Below are 19,602 nucleotides of genomic sequence, written 5' to 3' on the forward strand. Positions count from 1 at the left end.
TACCAGAAAGAGAAATAAAAATAATCCCATTTATAAAACGGCATCAAAAACAAAATACCCAGGGATTTTTAAACAAAAACATGAAAGACCTGTACACTGAAAACTGACATAAATGAAACTGCAAATAAGTGGAAAGATACTCCATGCTTAGGGATTGGGCGAATATTGTTAAAATGTTCACACTACCCAAAGCAACCTACAGATTCAATGCAATCTCTCAAAATTCCAATGGCATTTTTAAAAAACAACCCTAAAATTTGTATGGGACCCCGAAAGGCTCCAAACAGCCAACACAATCTTGAGAAAGAACAAAGCTGGAGGCCTCATGCTCCTTAATTTCAAACTATATTATTACAAAGCTATAGTAATCGAGTATTGGCATAAATACAGACCTAGATTAATGGCACAGAATAGCCTAGAAATAAACCAATGAATGTATGGTCAGTTAATTTACGACAAAGGAGACAAGAATATATAATCAAGAAAAGACAGTGTATTCAATAATTGCTGTTGGGAAAATTAGGTCACTTATCTTACACCATACACAAAAGTTAGCTCAAAATGGATTAAAGAGTTGAATATAAGACATGAAACCAGTAGGCAATAAACTCCTTGACATCAGTCTTGGTGATTTTCCGAATCTGACACCAAACGCAAAAATGAAAAGTGGGACTACATTAAAATAAAAAGCTTGTGCACAAAGGAAACCAACAAAATGAAAAGGCAACCTAATGAGTGGAAGAAAGTATTTGCAAATCATATCTGATAAGGGGTCAGTCCAAAATATGTAAAAATTCCTATACCAGCAGAACAAAAAATCAAACCCGATTGAAAAATGGGCAAAGGATTTGAACAGACATTTTTCCAAAGACATACAGATAGCCAACAGCTAGCTAGATGCATCGATGCTCAATATCCCTGATCATCAGGGAAATGCAAATCAAAACCACAGTGAGAATGGCTATTATCAAAAAGGGGGCACCGGGGTGGCTCAGTCGGTTAAGCATCTGACTTCAGCTCAGGTCATGATATCACAATCCGTGAGTTCAAGCCCCATGTCAGGCTCTGTGCTGACAGCTCAGAGCCTGGAGCCTACTTTGGATTCTGTGTCTCCCTCTCTCTCTGCCCCTCCCCTGCTCATGCTGTCTCTGTCTTAAAAATAAAAACATTAAAAAAAAAACAACAAAGAACGGTTGGGGAGAATGTGGAAAAAAGGGACTCCTTGTACTATGTTGGTAGGAAGCAAATTGGTGCAGCCACAGTGGAAAATGGTATGAAGTTTCCTCAAAGATTTAAAAATAGAACCAATGTATAGTTCAATTGCACTTCTGGGTATTTTAACAAAGAAAATGAAAAGACTAACTTGAAAAGATAAATGCACCCCTGTCTTCACTAGAGCATTATTTACAATAGCCAAGATCTGGAAACAACCTGAGTGTACATCAGTGGATAAATGGATAAAGAAAATGTGGTATCTGTGTACACATACACGTACACACACACACACATACACACACACATTATTCAACCATAAAAAATGAAATACTGCCATTTGTGACATGGATAGGCCTTGAGGGCAAAGTCAGAAAGACAAATACCATATGAAATATCCAAGTAGAATCTTAAAAAAAAAAAACAAAAAACTCCAAAAACCATGCTCATAGAGAACAGGTAACACACTGGTGGTTGTCAGAGGTGCAGGATGGGGAAGGGGTTGGTGAAATGGCTGAAGGGAGTCAAAAGGTACAAATTTCCATTTATTGAGTCATGGGGAAGTAATGCAGTGTGGCAACTATAGTTAATAATACAGGCCTACCGGGACTCCTGGGTAGCTCAGTCGATTGGGTGTCTGACTTCGGCTCAGGTCATAATGTCGCGGTGAGTTTGAGCTCTGTGTTGGGCTCCGTGCTGACATCTCAGAGCCTGGAGCCTACTTCAGATTCTGTGTTTCCCTGTCTCTCGGTCCCTCCCCTACTAATGCTCTGTCTCCTCTCTCTCAAAAATAAACAAAAAATAAATAAAATAAATAATACAGGCCTACCTTGTAGATATTGTAGGTTCAATTCCACACCACTGCAATAAAGGGAATACTGCAATAAAGTGAGTCAAGTGAATCTTCTGGTTCCCCAGTGCAAATAAATGTTTACATTATAATACTGTAGTCTGTTAAGTGTGCAGCAGCATTATGTCTAAAAACATACATATCTTAATTAAAAAATGCTTTATTGCTAAAAAATGCTAACCATCATCTTAGCTTTCAGTGAGTTGTAATCTTTTTCCTGGTGGAGGGTCCTGCCTCAATGTTGGTGGCTCCTGACTGATCAGGGTGGTGGGTGCTGAAGGTTGATGTGGCTGTGGCAAGTTCTTAAAATAAGACGATGAATTTGCCACATTGATTGACTCTTCTTTTCACAATTTCTCTGTAGCATTTAAATGCCATTTGATATTCGCCCACAGAACTTCTTTTGAAATTGGAGTCAATTCTCTCAAACCCCACACTGCTTTATCAACTAAGTTTATGTAATTTCTAAATCCTTTGCTGTCATTTCAACAGTCTTCACAGCATCTCCACCAGGAGTAGATTCCATCTCAAGAAACCACTTTCTTTGCTCATCCATAAGGAGCAACTCCTCATCCATTAAAATCTTATCATGACAGTAATAGCAATTCAGTCACATCTTCAGGCTCCATTTCTAATTCTAGTTCCCTTGCTATTTCCACCACATCTGCACTCACTTCCTCCACTGTAGTCTTGAACCCCTCAAAGTCATCCATTAGGGTTGAAATCAGCTTCTTCCAAACTCCTGTTAATGTTGATATTTTGACTCTTCCCATAAATCATGAGTGTTCTTAATGGCACCGGACTTGGTGAATACTTTCCAGAAGATTTTCAATTACCTTTGCCCAGATCCATCAAAGGAATCACTATATATGGCACTAGAGCCTGATGAAAGGTATTTCTTAAACAATAAGACTTGAAAGTTGAAATGACTTCTTGACCCATGGGCTGCAGAGTGGATGTTTTGTTAGCAGGCTTGAAAATAACATTAATGTCATTGTACCTCTCTATCAGAACTCTTTGGTGACCAGGTGCCTTGTCAACGAGCAGTGGTATTTTGAAAGGAATCTTTTTTTTTTCTGAGCAGGCCTCAACAGTGGGCTTAAAATACTCAGCAAACTATGTTGTAAACAGATGTGCTGTCATCCAGGCTTTGTTCCATTTACAGAGCACAGACAGAGTAGATTTAGCATAATTCTTAAATGCCCTAGGATATTTGGAATGGTATATGAATGAACACTGACTGGTTCCAACTTAAAGTCACCAGCTGCCTTAGCCCCTAACGAGAGTCAACCTATCGTTTGAAGTTTGAAGCCAGGAACTGACTTCTCCTCTCTAGCTATGAAAGTCCTAGAAGACATCTTCTTCCAATATATGGCTGTTTTGTCTACATTGAAAATCTGTTGTCTCATGTAGCTGCCTCCGTTAATGATCTTAGCTGGCTCTTCTGGATAACTTGCTGCAGCTTCTACATCAGCACTTGCTGCTTCACCTTGCAACTTTACGTCACGGAGATGGCCTCTTTCCTTGAACCTCATGAAGCAACCTCTGCTAGCTTCCAACTTTTCTACTGTAGTTTCCTCACCTCTCTCAGCCTTCACAGTATTAAAGAGAGTTAGGACCTTGCTGTGGATTAGGCTTTGGCTTAAGGAAATGTGGCTGGCTTGATCTTCTATCCAGACCACTGAAGCTTTCTCCATACCAATGATAAGGCTGTTTCACCTTGTTATCATATGTGTGCTCATTGGAGTAGCAAATGAACTTTTCATTTCCTTCAGGAACTTTTCCTTTGCATTTACAACTTGGCTATCTGGCGTGAGAAGCATAGCTTTGGCCTGTCTCGGCTTTTGGCCTGCCCTTCTCACTCATTTATAGCCTTTGAGTTAAAGTGAGAGATGTGTAACATTTCCTTTTGTTTGAATACACAGAAGGCGTTGTAGGGTTATTAACTGGCCTAATTTCAATATTGTGTCTCAGGGAATAGGGAGGTGTGAGGAGGGAGACAGATGGAGGAACGGCGAGTCAGTGGAGCAGTCAGAACACACATATTTCTTGGTTTAAGTTCACCATCTCATATGGGTGCAGCTTATGGTGCCCCCAAACACAACAGTAACATCACAGATCACCAGAACAAATATAATAATGAAAAAGTTTGAAATACTGCGGTCATTACCAACTAGTGACAGAGACACAAAGTGAGCAGATGCTGTTGGGAAAATGGTGCCAATAGATTTGTGTGACACAGGGTTGCCACAAACCTTCAATTTGTGTAAAAAAAAAACAAAAAAAACAAAAAAGAAAAACCACATTATCTGTGAAGCGCAGTAAAATGAGGTACGCCTGGGGGCGCCTGGGTGGTGCAGTCGGTTAAAGCGTCCGACTTCAGCCAGGTCACGATCTCGCGGTCCGTGAGTTCGAGCCCCGCGTCGGGCTCTGGGCTGATGGCTCAGAGCCTGGAGCCTGTTTCCGATTCTGTGTCTCCCTCTCTCTCTGCCCCTCCCCCGTTCATGCTCTGTCTCTCTCTGTCTCAAATAAACGTTAAAAAAAAAAAATTTTTTTTAAAAAATGAGGTACGCCTGTACCTCAAATACCATATATTTGAAAGTTGCTACAAGAGTCGATCTTAAAAGTTCTCATTACAAGAAAAAAAAAGTTCTGTAGGTATGGTGATGGCTGTTAACTAGACTTACTGTGGTGATCATCTGCAATATATAAAAATATTACATAGCAGTACTCCGTATTATCAAAGATTTATTATTTGTTTGGTTAAGAAATCTGTACTAGATGCCTTAAGAAGTTACATGACCTTCAAAAAGTAAGCAGTGCAACAACATAAATTTCTTCTGGGAAGGGATTTTAGCTAGACAGTTAATTAAGAAAACAAAATGCAAAAATGTTAGGATTTCCACAAAGAAATATATTTATTTTTTTCTTTAGAATTTGGCTCAGAACAGTAACATACAAATATTTACACTAAAATAAATTAATATGTGATTTAACTGTCAGTAATAATTATGTTGGAATATATTAATTATCCTTTCTGTGAATTCAATAAAAACTAAGATTTGGTTTTAGATTTAGAACCATCCTTCCAAATATTTGGTATGAAGCCTGGTAGCAATGCAACCGTCTGGTGTCCAGAGCAGTTACAGATGTCGCCCAGGAACAACTGGTGTCCCTTCCCAGGACACCACCTCACCCCAGACGCTGACGCCAAGCAGAACTAGCTTCCTTCCTAGGAATCACGGTGGAATTTTTCAACAATAACCAGGACCTGGAGATTATTTCAGGGCCGGTGGAGTTCTTGGAATCAGCCAACCTATCTATTCACATTAACCCACCAGGAAGGAAGTAGTTCAAATGCAATAGTGATTCTTTCACACTTTATTTTGTATGCTAACACTGAAACAATAGAAACTTTCTGGTTTTCCTAAAATAAGAATCTGAAAAACATGCATATGCTTTCTTAGATCATCTGAAAGTACCCATAAAAACCTGTCACTAGACAAAATACTGTATTGGCAAAATGTCCACAGCAGAGAAGAATATTTGATTAAATTTATCACTGAGGGACAGCATCAAAGACAAATTGAGTCATCTGCTAATGAGACAGTCTTATTAAAGCTGTTGTCAGTCTGAACTAAATTAGGATATATTTACCTTCTGCAAGGTTTTTATTTGAGGGGTTGTGTGGCTTAGCAGAAAAGCCCAGATGGACCTGGGAGCAAATCCTGTTTCTGAGTCACTAGCCACACAGCTTTAGGAGCCATCACTTAAACGCGCCAAGACTTAATTTGTGGTTGTATAAAATGGAAATTAAAACACCTACCTCCCAGGTTGTGGGAATTTAGAATAACATATATGGAGCACCTAGTTCAGAACCTGGCACACAGTAGGCACTTAATAAATGGTGGGTATTCGTATTTCTTCCAGGTTGAAATTGATAGCAAGAACCCTAGCCTTTGTATCTAGACACCAATGAAAGCACAAAATCATATTTCGCCAGAATCCAGATTCACAGATACGGGCTCCACAAACGCTGCCTTAGGAGATACTCCAGGGTCATACTCAACATTAGCATGAAAAGTTACTGAAGGGAGAGGTGTTTGTCCATAGCGAAGATCCTTTGGGGATGGTTAATCTCCTTTCAGAGGCTGTTAAGTCCTAGTGGCTTCTCAGCTGTCCTTAAGAAGATAAGGACAAGGTCACTTAAAGCCACTGTAATTCAGATCCCTAAAGTTGCTCAAGACTCTCCAAGAGTAGTAGCAAATAACATCTTTAAGCAGATGACATTTGGGGGTGACAGGTATGTCCAATGTCTTGATTGTGGTGATGGTTTCACAGGTATATACATATGTCAAAGCTTACCAAATTGTACACTTTTAAAAATATCTCAGTAAAGCTGTTTTTAAAAAAGTTTACTTTAGCCATTCACGGTGAGATTTCCTTCTGTTTCCTGACTGGATCCCTTTCTGCAATCTGAGTTTAAGGTCAGAGTAGGAAGGATTAATAATCCAAACTCCAGTATCAAGGTCCCATCTCAAGCAAGGCCTGCAGGTCTAAGTGGTACGTCTGGTGAGCAGAGTCCTAAGGCTTCCTTGTCTACTATCACAGCTCCTTTGGCACAGAAAATTGTGACTGGTACTTACAGGGTTTGAGCTAAAATGACCCCAGAAAGAGCAGCATCTACCAAAACGGGTTGGGAAGAGTGACTTTGGAAGAGGAGACTAAAAGCAAAAATTTAACTGAAGTCACCTGCTAAATACCAAATTTGCTTTGTAAGAAACGCTCATCTAAAAGACAACCTGATTCCACGAAGAAGTTCTGAGTCTTGGTCCATGTCCCCTCCTGGGAGGCCTAGCAGATCCTGCGAGTTGTGTAGTCCAAAACCATGCTGGCGGCACCGAGCAGGGCGGGATCCACCAAATCCGAAACTACCACGTCCACATCCTGAACCGAGGACAAGGCTTGCTGGCGGATGACATCTTTGACGATGTGGATGTAGTGACTGGCTAGGACTCCAGAGAGGATCACAAGGGAAGGATTTATAGTGTGGAGGATGTTCACAACCCCAAGACCCAAAGCCGTTCCAGCTACAAGAAAACAAAAATGAAAATAAGTCTCAAGGAGAGAGCCAAATCAAAAACACCAGAGGACAGTGCAAAGAGTCAGCAGCCCAGAATACTCACTACATTCATACTACGTAAGAGAAAGTGGTACTTTTAAAGCTGTTTGAGACTTATTCTTTTTTTTAGGTTTATTATTTTTTAATGTTTATTTTTGAGATGGGAGGCAGAGAGAGAGGGGTACAAAGAATCCAAAGCAGGCTTGTGCTGACAGCAGAGAGCCTGATGTGGGGCTCAAACTCATGAACCATGAGATCATGACTTAAGGTGAAGTTGGCCATTTAACTGACTTTGAGAGGGAAAGCGTATGCTTGAGTGGAGGAGGGGCGCAGAGAGAGAGAGAGAGAGAGAGAGAGAGAGAGAGAGAGAGAATATATCCAAAGCAGACTCCTCACTGCCAATGCAGGCTCAAGCTCACAAACTGTGAGATCATGACCTGAGCCAAATCAAGAGTCGGATGCTTAACCAACTGAGCCACCCAGGCGCCCTCATGATTTATTCTTAATATGAGAAAATGCTTCGAAATTTAAAAAAAGCTAGATATGGTAATACTACACCATATGCTCTCAACTATGTTTAAAAAAAAAAAAAACTGGAAAAGACTGGAAGGGAATGCTAATAGTTGACTATCTCTGAAGAGTAAAACTTGAAGGGATACTTTTTCAATTTTTTTTAATGTTTATTTTTGAGTGAGAGAGAAAGAGCACATGTCAGAGAGTGGGGGTGGGGCAGAGAGAGAAGGAGACACAGAATCTGACACAGGCTCCAGGCTCTGAGCTGTCAGCACAGAGCCGGACGTGGGGCTCGAACTCACAAACAGTGAGATCATGACCTGAGCTGAAGTCGGACGCTCAACCGACTGAGCCACCCAGGCTCCCCAAAGGGATACTTTTTCCTACTCTCCTGTATTTCTCTAGATCTCCTATAAAATGAACAAGTAGTTTATTCATGGTTTTAAAACAAGACAAAAAACTTGTTTAATAAAGCAATGCTGCCAAATACCTTGAATGCCATTTCCTTTTTTTCACTCTCAGAAAGCTGGGAAAAAACGGCCCTGAACACACATTCCAGAGCATTGGTCCCGAGGGGGGCTGGGTACGTGTCGGAGCCCTGGGCGGTCTGAGGGGCCCTCTAGGGCACAGCTGCCCAGAGCCACATGCTCACCTGTTCTCAAGATGCTCTGGGCCTTCACGTTGCCAAGTTTTGCGGCTTGGATGAGATGGACTGCACTCACGGCTTCGTCTTTTGGCACTGACATCCCTTCCACCAAGAGCAGGTCTTCTGTTAGAGAAGAGGCAAGAGGCAGCAGTCATCACTGGGCTGTGGCAGCCCTGCAGCAGGGCCAACCTTTTAAGTTTGCCTGCGGGCGGCAAGCCCCCAAGTGGGAAGACATGGTTTCTTTTCACATTTGCAAAGCTTTTTATCACGCACAAATGTCCACATACATTTTCCAGAGGCCGCTGTCCTCTTGCTGTCTTGGTTACCTATCATCCAGAACTTTCCCACCTGGAAAATCCTCAACTCCAACCACAGCCTCCTATCTGGCTCTCTAGTTTCTTTAGTTCTCACCTCCACGTGAAACTGAGTCATTAACGTGTTTTTTTCCCCCAAATTATCAGACTCCTCTGTATTTATCTCCTTCCTTTATCCACCCCAGATGCAGGTCACATTCCACGGCAGGGCCTGAAGAACTGACGCTGACAGGGGTTCTCAGTTGCTGGCGCTCGGCCACTACCAGCTGCACAACCCTGTCCACGTCACGCCACCTGCAGACCCTTCTTTTCTCTATAAAACGGGTAACACCATGTACCCTGGCAGGATTATGTGAGGAGCTGAATGAGGTAACAGATATCAAGTACTTAGTTAAGTGCTGGCCAGAGTCAATGCTCACTAAACATGTCTATTATCTATAGTCCTGGTCTTTTCTGCCCCTCACCCTGCCCGTCATCAACCCAGGTCAATCTGCCTCCTCGTCTGCTGTCATACTTGTGTGCTGATGAGAGAAAATCCCAGCCATGCAGGCTGCCGCCTAGACCCCATCCAAGGATCTTCTCACAGCTGCCCCTGCCAGCACTCTCCCGTTCCCCCCCATGGCTCTTCTCAGTTTCCACCACCTCACACCTTATACCCCACCTCCTACCACAGGATTTCTGTCCTGCTGGCCTCTCTACTAAAGGACATCAACAGGCAGCAGTCCCCTCACTTTTCTGCCCCCACCTATAAACACGTCTGTTTGCACACCTTCACTCATCCTTCCCCTCTCTTGGGCCCTCTGTCGAGGCCTTGCAGCTCATCTCCTACCCCCTCGCCAGGAGCTTTATAGTAGGGACTCAACTGCCCTTTCCCTCCCGCATTCTCAACCCTTGCTTCCATTCCTACTGTCTGCTTTCCACTGGCAGGTGCTCACAATTTCCATGTCCTCAAAGCACTTCTTCCCTCTCAGCGTAGTCAAGTTTCTGCTCCTGTGATTTGAATGTGCTCTTAAGACAGGCATTTGCCCTGATGGGGACCAAAACTGGTTCTTGGAGGGGGGTGGGGGGGGGAGTTTATAAGCTTATTCTTCTTATACAAATAGTACATAAATACAAACAGATCAACAGATATATGGTATTAAAGTATTATGGGGCGGGGGGAGGACTAAGAAAAGTCTGAACAGGCTCCTAAGAGGGGCTGAATGTAAAAAATGAGGTTGAAAAATAGTTTTCAGGGTTTCAAATAGCGTCCTCATGGCCAAAATCAATACCTTTTTCGGATTTTCTCTCCCAAAAGCAGCACCTGACATTCCCAACTATTCCCTCCCCGAAGCACTCTCCCTTTTGGCTTCTGTGACTTTACCCATTCCTGGTTTTCCTTTCTGCCCATTAAAGACTGTTTTGCAAGGTTCCACCTCTAACTCTTGCCTCACTCCAATCTCATTCAATTCAAAGGTTTAACTGCCACCTCAGCACTGATGATTCCCAAATCCCCACCTCTAGTCCTCTCTCCTGAGCACCGGACTCCTGTAGCCAGGCTCTGCCTACACATCTCCACCCTATGTCCCATAAGCACCCAACCATCATCTTCTGCCACAACTTGCTCCTCCTTTCATATTCTCAACCCCCAGCTGTCCGACTAGAAAACGGGAAGTCACTCTAGAATTGTACTATTTAAAGCCACTCCATTTGGAGGGATTAAGGCAAGATGGCAGAAGAGTAGGGTGACTCCAAGCTTGCCTCCTCCCCCAAACTGCTAGATAAGTATCAAATCATTCTGAACACCTAAGAAATTGACCGGAAGTCTTAGAAGACAAAACTGCATGTCTACGAGCAGAAAAAACAACCCATGCAAGGTAGGAACTGTGGAAGGTTGAGTCGTTGTAAGAAAAGAATGGCTGACACTGTGAAAGGGAGGGATCTCTGATCAGGGGGAGGGGAGATAAGAATGAAGAAAAAAAATAAAAGAGTGAAAATACATGCAGGGGACTACACAAAAAAAACTGTTCCCCAAAACCAATGATGGGGAAAAAGGAGAGGGTGGAGTGCAGAGTCTGAAGTTTTAGAGGTCAGTTCCCTCGAGGAAGCAGGGCAGAGCCCCGGAGTGGGCAGTGTGGTCTGAGGATCCCCTGGAGGGCATTTGGTAGAGGCGACATGGCCTCTCAAGCAGGCAAAAGCCCTGGTGGGTACCACTGAGCTGCCCCATTCACCAGTACAGGAACAAAGATGCTGGCTGCATGTTGCAATTTACCATAAACTCTAAGCCACTGCTGCTGCACAGTCGCGCAACTGTTGCTTAGGACTAGCCAGCACCAGCCACAGTGCAGCAAAATGCTGTCCCACAGGATTCAATGCAGGTCCCAAGCCGCAGGGGTCTCTGAAGTGTGGGGTTTTGAAACACAGCTGTGTCTGAGATAAAACCAGGAGGGTGGCACCATATGGCAGGTGGACAGCGCAGACACAGGGTGAATGAAGATGGGGAGCTGACAGAATCTGGGGACACAGGAGGATGACTGATTGCACATCTGTGGGGGCACAAACTTGCCTCTCTGGAGACTACAGAGTGGGGTGAAGCCATTTTCACCCCTAGCCCATCATCACTGATCAACATCAGTGAGCTAAACAGCGCCACCAAGTAGAGAATGGAGCCACCAAGTGGAGAACAGAGCCAATACACCAAGCCCACCCCCTTGCACCCTCCAGGCATATCTCTGGTAGAGCAAGTTGGCCTAAGAATCAAAGTAGTAGGCCCCTCCACCAGAAGACCAACACAAACTGCTTGCATGCACTACGTCTACAGATCATAGAATGCTGCAAAGCTTCAGCTCTAGGGGAAACAGGATCTAGCTTCCCTTGGGCTTTGCTTCTTTGCTTTGTTTCTATTATTTGTTTTTGTGTTTGTTTTTTTTCCTGGGATACAGAAAGCAAATTTTTTATTTTTTATTGTATTTTATTTTTTTTAATTAAAAAAATTTTTTTTTACCTTTTCTTAATCTTTTTTCTTCTATCAAGCTTCAAGCTATACACCAAGGATCTAGCTTCCTTTATTATTTTTTAAATTCCATTTTATTATTATTTTTTCCCCTCCAAAATGACAAGATGGATGAATTCACCCCAAAAGAAAGAACAGGAAGAAATGACAGCCAGGGAATTAATCAATACAGATATAAGTAGTATGTCTGAACTAGAATTTAAAACAACAATTATAAGGATTCTAGCTGGGCTTGACAAATGCTTAGAAGACTGTAGAGAATCCCTTACTGCAGAGATAAAAGCTAAAACCTAGTCGGGCTGAAATTAAAAATGCTATAACCAGGGGCGCCTGGGTGGCGCAGTCGGTTAAGCGTCCGGCTTCAGCCAGGTCACGATCTCGCGGTCCGTGAGTTCGAGCCCCGCGTCAGGCTCTGGGCTGATGGCTTGGAGCCTGGAGCCTGTTTCCGATTCTGTATCTCCCTCTCTCTCTGCCCCTCCCCCGTTCATGCTCTGTCTCTCTCTGTCCCAAAAATAAATAAAAAACGTTGAAAAAAAAAATTAAAAAAAAAAAAAAAAAATGCTATAACCAAACTGCAAACCTGAATGGATGTCACAACAGTGAGAATGGGTGAATCTGAGAAACGAATCAGTGATACAGAAGTTAAAATTATCGAAAATAATGAAGCTGAAAAGAAGAGGGAAACAAAGATAATGGATCACGAAGGTAGACTTAGGAAACTCAGCAACTTATTAAGGAGTAACACTCTTATCATAGGAGTCCCGGAAAATAGAGAGACAAAGGAGCAGAATGTTTCGGTGAGCAAATTATAGCTGAAAACTTCCCTAATCTGGGGAAGCATGCAGACATCAAAATCCAAGAAGCATAGAGAACTCTCATTACATTCAACAAAAGCTGGTCATCACCAAGGCATATCATAGTCAAATTCACCAAATACACAGACAAGGAAAGAGTCCTGAAAGCAGCAAGGGGAAAAAGTCCTTAATCTACAAGGGAAGACAGATCAGGTTTGCAGCAAATCTGCCCAGAGAAACTTGCCAAGCCAGAAGGGAATAGCAGGATATATTCAACATGCTGAATGGGAAAAATATGAAGCCAAGAATACCTTATCCATCAAAGCTGTCATTCAGAATAGAAGGAGAGATAAAGAGTTTCCCCAAAAACTGAATGAATTTGTGACCACTAAGCCATTCCTTCAAGAAATATTAAGAGGGACTCTGGGGGGAAAAAAAAAGACCAAAAGCAACGAAGACTGGAAAGGAACAGAGAACATCATCAGAAACACCAACTTTACAGGTAACATAATGGCAGTAAACTCCTATCTTTCTTTCAATAATCACCCTGACTGTAAATGGACTAAATGCTCCAATCAAAAGATACAGGGTATCAGAATGGATACAAAAAACAGAAACAAGACCCATCTATAACCTGTCTATAGGAGACTCATTTTAGACCTAAAGACATCAGCAGATTCAAAGTGAGGTGATGGAGAACCATCTATCATGATAATGGATACTAACAGAAAGCTGGAATAGCCATACTTCTATCAGACAAACTAGATTTTAAACCAAAGACCGTAAAAAGAAATGAAGAAGGGCATTATATCATAATTTAGGAGTCTACCCATCAAGTTCTAATTGTAAATATTTATGCCAACCTGGGACACCCAAATCAATTACTAACAGACATAAAGAAACTCACTGATGAAATACAATACTAGTAGGGAGTTTTAACACCCCACTTATACCAATTTACAGATTAAGCAGAAAATCAACAAGGAAACAATGGCTTTGAATGACACACTGGACCAGATGGACTTAACACATATAGTCAGAACATTTGATCCTAAAGCAGCAGAATACACATTCTTTTAGAGTACACACGGAATATTCCCCAGAACAGAGCATATATTGGGTCACAAATCAGCCCCTAAAAGACTGAGATCAACCATGCATTTTTTGAGACCACAACGCTATGAAACTTGAAGTCAACCACAAGAAAAAATTTGAAAAGACCACAAATACATGGAGGTTAAATAACATCACACTAAAGAATGAATGGGTTAATGAAAAAATTAAAGAAGAAATAAAAAAGTACATGGAAGCAAATGAAAATGAATACACGACAGTCCAAAACCTCTGAGATGCAGCAAAGGCAGTCTTAAAGAGGGAAGTATCTTGCAATACAGGCCTACCTCAAGAATTAAGAAAGGTCTCAAATACACAACCTAACGTTACACATAAGGGAGCTAGAAAAGGGAAAATAAAGCCTAAAGCCAGCAGAACAAGGTAAATAATAAAGACAGAGCAGGGGTGCCTGGGTGGCGCAGTCGGTTAAGCGTCCAACTTCAGCCAGGTCACGATCTCGCGATCCCTGAGTTCGAGCCCCGCGTCAGGCTCTGGGCTGATGGCTCAGAGCCTGGAGACTGTTTCTGATTCTGTGTCTCCCTCTCTCTCTGCCCCTCCCCCGTTCATGCTCTGTCTCTCTCTGTCCCAAAAATAAATAAACGTTGAAAAAATAAAAATAAAAAAATAATAAAGACAGAGCAGAAATAAATGATACAGAAACAAACAAACAACAACAACAAAAAATAACAGAGCAACAAAACTAAGAGCTGGTTCTTTGAAAGATAAAATTGATAACCTCCTAACCAGACTTGTCAAAAAGAAAAAAGAAAGTACCCAAATAAATAAAATCACAAATGAAAGGGGAGAGATCACTACCAACACCTCAGAAATACAATTATAAGAGATTATGAAAAATTACATGCCAACAAACTGGGCCATCATAAAGATGGACAAATTCCTAGAAACATGCAAACTACCAAAACTGAAACAGGAAGAAATAGAAAATTTAAAGACTCATAGTTAGCAAAGAAATTGAAACTGTAATCAAAAAACTCCCAACAAACAAAAGTCCAGGGCCAGATGGCTTCCCAGGGGAATTCTACCGTACCTTGAAAGAAGAGTTAATACTAGGGTGCCTGGGTGGCTCAGTAGGTTAAGCATCCGACTCTTGATTTTGGCTCAGGTCATGATCTCACGGTTTGTGGGATTGAGCCCTCTCTCAGGCTCCATGCTATCAGCGTGGATTGGGATTCTCTCTTCCCCTCTCTCTGCTCTTCCCCAGCTTGCGCATGCACATTGTCTCAGAAACAAACTTAAAAAAAAAAAAAAGTAGTAGTAATACCTATTCTTCTCAAACTATTCCAAAAATCAGAAATGGAAGGAAAACTTCCACACTAATTCTACAAGGTCAGCATTACCTTGATTCCAAAACCAGACAATGACCCCAATAAAAAGGAGAATTACAGGCCAATATCACTAATGAACATGGATGCAAAAATTCTCAACAAGATACTAGCAAATTGAATCCAACACTACATTAAAAGAATAATTTACCACAATCAAATGGGATTTTTTATTCCTGGGCTGCAGAGCTGGTTCAATATGTGCAAATCAATCAATGTGATACACCACATTGATAAAAGAAAGGATAAGAACCATATGATCCTCTCAATAGATGACAAAATACAGCATTCATTCTTGATAAAAACCCTCAACAAAGTAGGCATTGATGGAACATACCTCAACATCATAAAAGCTACATATGAAAGACCCACAGCTAATTAACCATTCTCAATGGGGAAAAACTGAGAGCCTTTCTCCTTGAGGAACAAGACAAGGATGTCCACTCTCACCATTACTATTTAACATAGTACTGGAAGTCTTAACCTCAGCAATCAGACAACAAAAAGAAATAAAACGCATCAAAATCAGCAAGGAAGAAGTCCACCTTTCACTATCTGCAGATGACATGATACTCTATGTAGAAAAACCAAAAGACTCCAGCAAAAAATTGCTAGAATACATGAACTGAGCAAAGTTGCAGGATATAAAATCAACATACAGAAATTGGTTGTATTTCTATACACCAAAAACAAAGCAGCAGAAAAAGAAATCAAAGAATCGATCCCATTTGCAATTGCACCAAAACCTGTAAGATACCTAGGAATAAACCTAACCAAAGAGGTAAAAGATCTGTACTCTTGAAAACTACAGAACACTTATGAAAGAAATTGAAGAAGACACAAAGAAATGGAAAAGCATTCCTTGCTCATGGATTGGAAGAACAAACATTGTTAAAATGTCTATATTACCCAAAGCAATCTACACATTTAACACAATCTCCATCAAAATACCACCAGCATTTTTTCACAGAGCTAGAACAAATTATCCTAAAATTTCTATGGAATCATCCCTAATAGCCAAATCAATCCTGAAAAAAACAAAACTGGAGGCATCATGATTCTGGATTTCAAGCTATATTACAAAGCTGTAGTCATCCAGACAGTATGGTACTGGCATGAAAACAGACACATAGATCGATGGAACAGAATAAAAACCCCAGAAATGGACCCACAACTATAGAGTCAACTAATCGTCAACAAAGCAGAAAAGAATATCCAATGGAAAAAAGACACTAAATTCTACTCCTAAAACCAATATTGTACTGTATGTTAACTAGAATTTAAATAAAATTTTGAAAAATAAAGCCACTCCATTCAACTACTATTTTTCTCCCAGAAAACAGAAAGTTACAGTGTAGCGAAGAGTCTAAAATTCAGATGTGACCATGCTTTTCCCCTAAAAGTTCTCAATGGCTTCATTAGCTGCTGGTCCTGGCCTCCCTCTTGCTACGCTCTACCCCACCTTGCCCTTTATGTACCCACACCACTGTTTCCCAGGCTTGGAAGCATCCCTGGCTCATCCCAACTTGCCCTGCTAATTCTACTTACCCTCTCTCAACCTCCAGACAGCATCCTAACACTCCCTTCCCCATATGAAGAGGGCAGGGAGAGAACGCTGGTGTCCTTCTTATACGTCTACATTCCTTGGCCATCATTCTCAGTGCACTTGACACTATATTAATAATGATATTAAATGACTCCTTTTTCTTAGGCTAGAAACCATCCTTTTATTAACATGTCCAGAAATAGCTTTAACTCAAATAGACTTCTCAGACTTCACAACTGTAGTATGTTAATCCATTCACTTCTTCATTAAAATGTGTATTAAGTGGGGGGACGGGGGGGTGCCTGGGTGGCTCAGTTGGTTGAGCACCTGACTTCGGCTCAGGTCATGGTCTTGGGAGTTTGTGGGTTTGACCCCCGTGCCAGGCTCTGTGCTAACAAACAGCTCAGAGCCTGGAGCCTTCTTCAGATTCTGTATCTCTCCCTCTCTCTCTCCCTCTCTCTTTCCCCCCACTCCCCAGCTCATGCTCTCTGCCTCTGTCTCTCAAAAGTAAATACATGTTAAAAAAAATTTTTTTAAATGTGTATTAAGGGGGGCACCTGGGTGGCTCAGTCGGTTAAACGTCCAACTTTGGCTCAGGTCACGATCTCATGGTTCACAAGTTCGAGCCCCACATCAGGCTCTGTGCTGAAAGCTCAGACCCTGGAGCCTGCTTCAGATCCTGTGTCTCTCTCTTTGCCCCTTCCCTGCTCACACTCTGTTTCTGTCTCAAAAATAAACAAACATTAAAAAAAGAAAGTTTTAAAAATGTGTATTAAGCACCCACCCTGTGCTAGAGGCCGAGGAAACAAAAATTTAAAAAATCCTCCCTGCTCTCCTGGAGCTCAAGACCCTTGTCCACCCCCAGCATTGGAGAGGGAAGTGTTAATATGGATCAAGACTAAGGGTACCTGGGAGTTTTAGTATGAGGAACCCCATCTTTCCTCCAGGAAGTGAGAAGGGTAGAAGTTCTGGCTTCAGTGTGCAGCTCTTTTTGGAATATGTACTTTGAAATACTTGTCTACAATTTAGCTATTTAACCCCTCAGGAGAAAGAAACCAACCATCATGTAGCTTTTTTGCTTCCCTCTGCAAGGCCATTCCAGAGGCATATGCTTCAATACACCCATGACTTCCACAGGAACAATCAGGCCCATCCAGAGACACAACAAGGTGGCCAAGTTCTGCAGCACAGAAGGAGCTTCCATGGATCAATTCGTGCTGATGGATGATACCCCCGCCAATTCCTACAGCGAGAGACAATAATCACTGAGGTGGCTCTTCCCCTGAAACAGAAAGCTGAAATATGGCAATGCCTCATGTGTTTAGCAAAGCTTTGGAATGTGAGATTCTTTATGACGCCCCTTTTCCTAAAAGCGGAAACTTACTAAGTATTAACACTTCACCTGGAAGCATTTTGGAGGAAAATCTATCTAGCAGATCCCCTGATGCCCTGTGTCGCACCTACGTGGCTCACTGTGATTTCAAGCACAGCTGTGGGGAACAGATCCATGCAGGCTCAGACTCACCGTGTGATGCCAGTGTACCACCTCAAGCTCACAATGCCTGTTCTCACCAAGGCCATCTCCAACACTAACGTTAGAGCCTAACTGTCCACGTGAGCACAGGGCATCCTCAACCAAGCAAGGTAAGAGCCAACAGATTCCAGTGGACAATTCTGGATGATATTCCACAGGCTTCTTGGGAGGCTCTGGTTGATTTCAGCCCCCACTGCCCTCAAGGCAACTTGGATAACGGTTTTCCATCTACTCTGTTCTACTCTTCTCACTCCTTTACTCCTGCTTCTCAGGATCACCTCCAACATAAAATTCTCACACCTAAGTCCTCGTCTTGGGCTCTGCTGTGGGAGAAACCCAAGATAAGACCATCTTTCCCAAATGTATCGCACACCACCTTTCACACACCACTTTCTTCCTTAAACAGAGAATATTAAGATTTTGCCTCATGGGGCGCCTGGGTGGCGCAGTCGGTTGGGCGTCCGACTTCAGCCAGGTCACGATCTCGTGGTCCGTGAGTTCGAGCCCCGCGTCAGGCTCTGGGCTGATGGCTCAGAGTCTGGAGCCTGTTTCCGATTCTGTGTCTCCCTCTCTCTCTGCCCCTCCCCCGTTCATGCCCTGTCTCTCTGTGTCCCCAAAAAATAAACGTTGAAAAAAAAAAAAAAAAGATTTTGCCTCTTAATGCCACCATGTCCAAAAATCTATGATTCAATGATTATGAATATCAATGACTCTTGTTACCAAGTTTAGGAGGAGTTATTAAGGAGGAAAGCCTGAGAAGACTATTTTTAGAGCTCTCTTGCCATCAGTTACTTCCTGTGGCACCTACTCAACTCCACCCTTCTAATTTGCAAATTACCTGCTCTGAACTAAGAAATGATATCCAAGCTTGCTAAAACTGTATCTGCAACTAAGAGAAGAAGGGCCTGAGCTTCAAGAGGAGGTAGCATAATTCAGAGTTTAAGAGCACACAAGTTTTGAAGTTACATATATTTGGGATAAATGGTGGCTCAACCACTTACTAGGTCAGTCTGTTTTTCATTCCAAAAGTAGGACATCAGCAAAAATGGCAACGTAGGCGACTCCAAAAGTCCATCCCTCCACTAAAGCAATGAATAAACTGGCAAAAACTCTCAGAACCAATTTTTTTTGGAACTCTGGAAACTAATCACAGGTTTTGTAACAACCAGGGAATGCTTACTCAAGAAAAAAAAAAACAACTGAGTCTTAAGAGCTCCTTCTGGCATTTTCTGGTCCAACCACCCACTCCCCAGTTTGGTGGCCTTGAACCAGCCCACATCCTGCACAGAGACGGCAGTACTGGAAGAAGCAGGACCAACTTCATTCTCGAAAACCTGTGGTTGCTTGTTCTGACCTACTTGGTGGCTAGTGGAGGACCAACTCGAAGAGCTCAGCTCAGCTCACCTTTGTGTCACTGACCTCAGAACTCCCCTAGAGCTGGGGAGGCACTCAGGTGGCCTTTGTCAAAAACATTTAAAGGCAAAATATATTTATTCGTCTCTGCTGCCTAGGGTGACAGCTGACAGATGAGGCAAATAATATACTAACCAAGAAGACTGGGAGGCAAAGCTGAGAACGAGAAGCTTTGGGGAGTAAGAGCTTTGAACAGCTCTGACAAGTTCC

At 42.3% G+C, this 19,602-nt stretch overlaps 1 protein-coding gene and 1 long non-coding RNA gene across 8 annotated transcripts in view; one reads left to right on the plus strand and one right to left on the minus strand.

Moving 5' to 3' along the window:
* The first annotated feature begins 194 nt into the window (after window positions 1-194).
* Window positions 195-14,730, plus strand: LOC115499061. The gene is made up of 3 exons (XR_003964062.1): window positions 195-523; window positions 4,924-4,926; window positions 14,720-14,730. It is a non-coding gene; the product is annotated as an uncharacterized LOC115499061 (long non-coding RNA).
* The window catches only part of GNE (glucosamine (UDP-N-acetyl)-2-epimerase/N-acetylmannosamine kinase), a 65,973-nt gene continuing 51,164 nt past the window's right edge, over window positions 4,794-19,602 (minus strand). For all 7 annotated transcript variants that reach the window (XM_030292795.1, XM_030292793.1, XM_030292794.2 and 4 more), the window contains exons 10-12: window positions 17,506-17,688; window positions 8,350-8,466; window positions 4,794-7,152 (exon numbers count right to left, since the gene is read on the minus strand). In XM_030292795.1, the coding sequence (XP_030148655.1) occupies window positions 6,917-7,152; window positions 8,350-8,466; window positions 17,506-17,688 (536 nt within the window). In that variant the 3' untranslated portion in view covers window positions 4,794-6,916. The remainder of the gene's footprint in view (window positions 7,153-8,349; window positions 8,467-17,505; window positions 17,689-19,602) is intronic.

The sequence above is a fragment of the Lynx canadensis genome, chromosome D4 (genome assembly GCF_007474595.2).
Source record: "Lynx canadensis isolate LIC74 chromosome D4, mLynCan4.pri.v2, whole genome shotgun sequence".
Lineage (NCBI taxonomy): Eukaryota > Metazoa > Chordata > Mammalia > Carnivora > Felidae > Lynx > Lynx canadensis.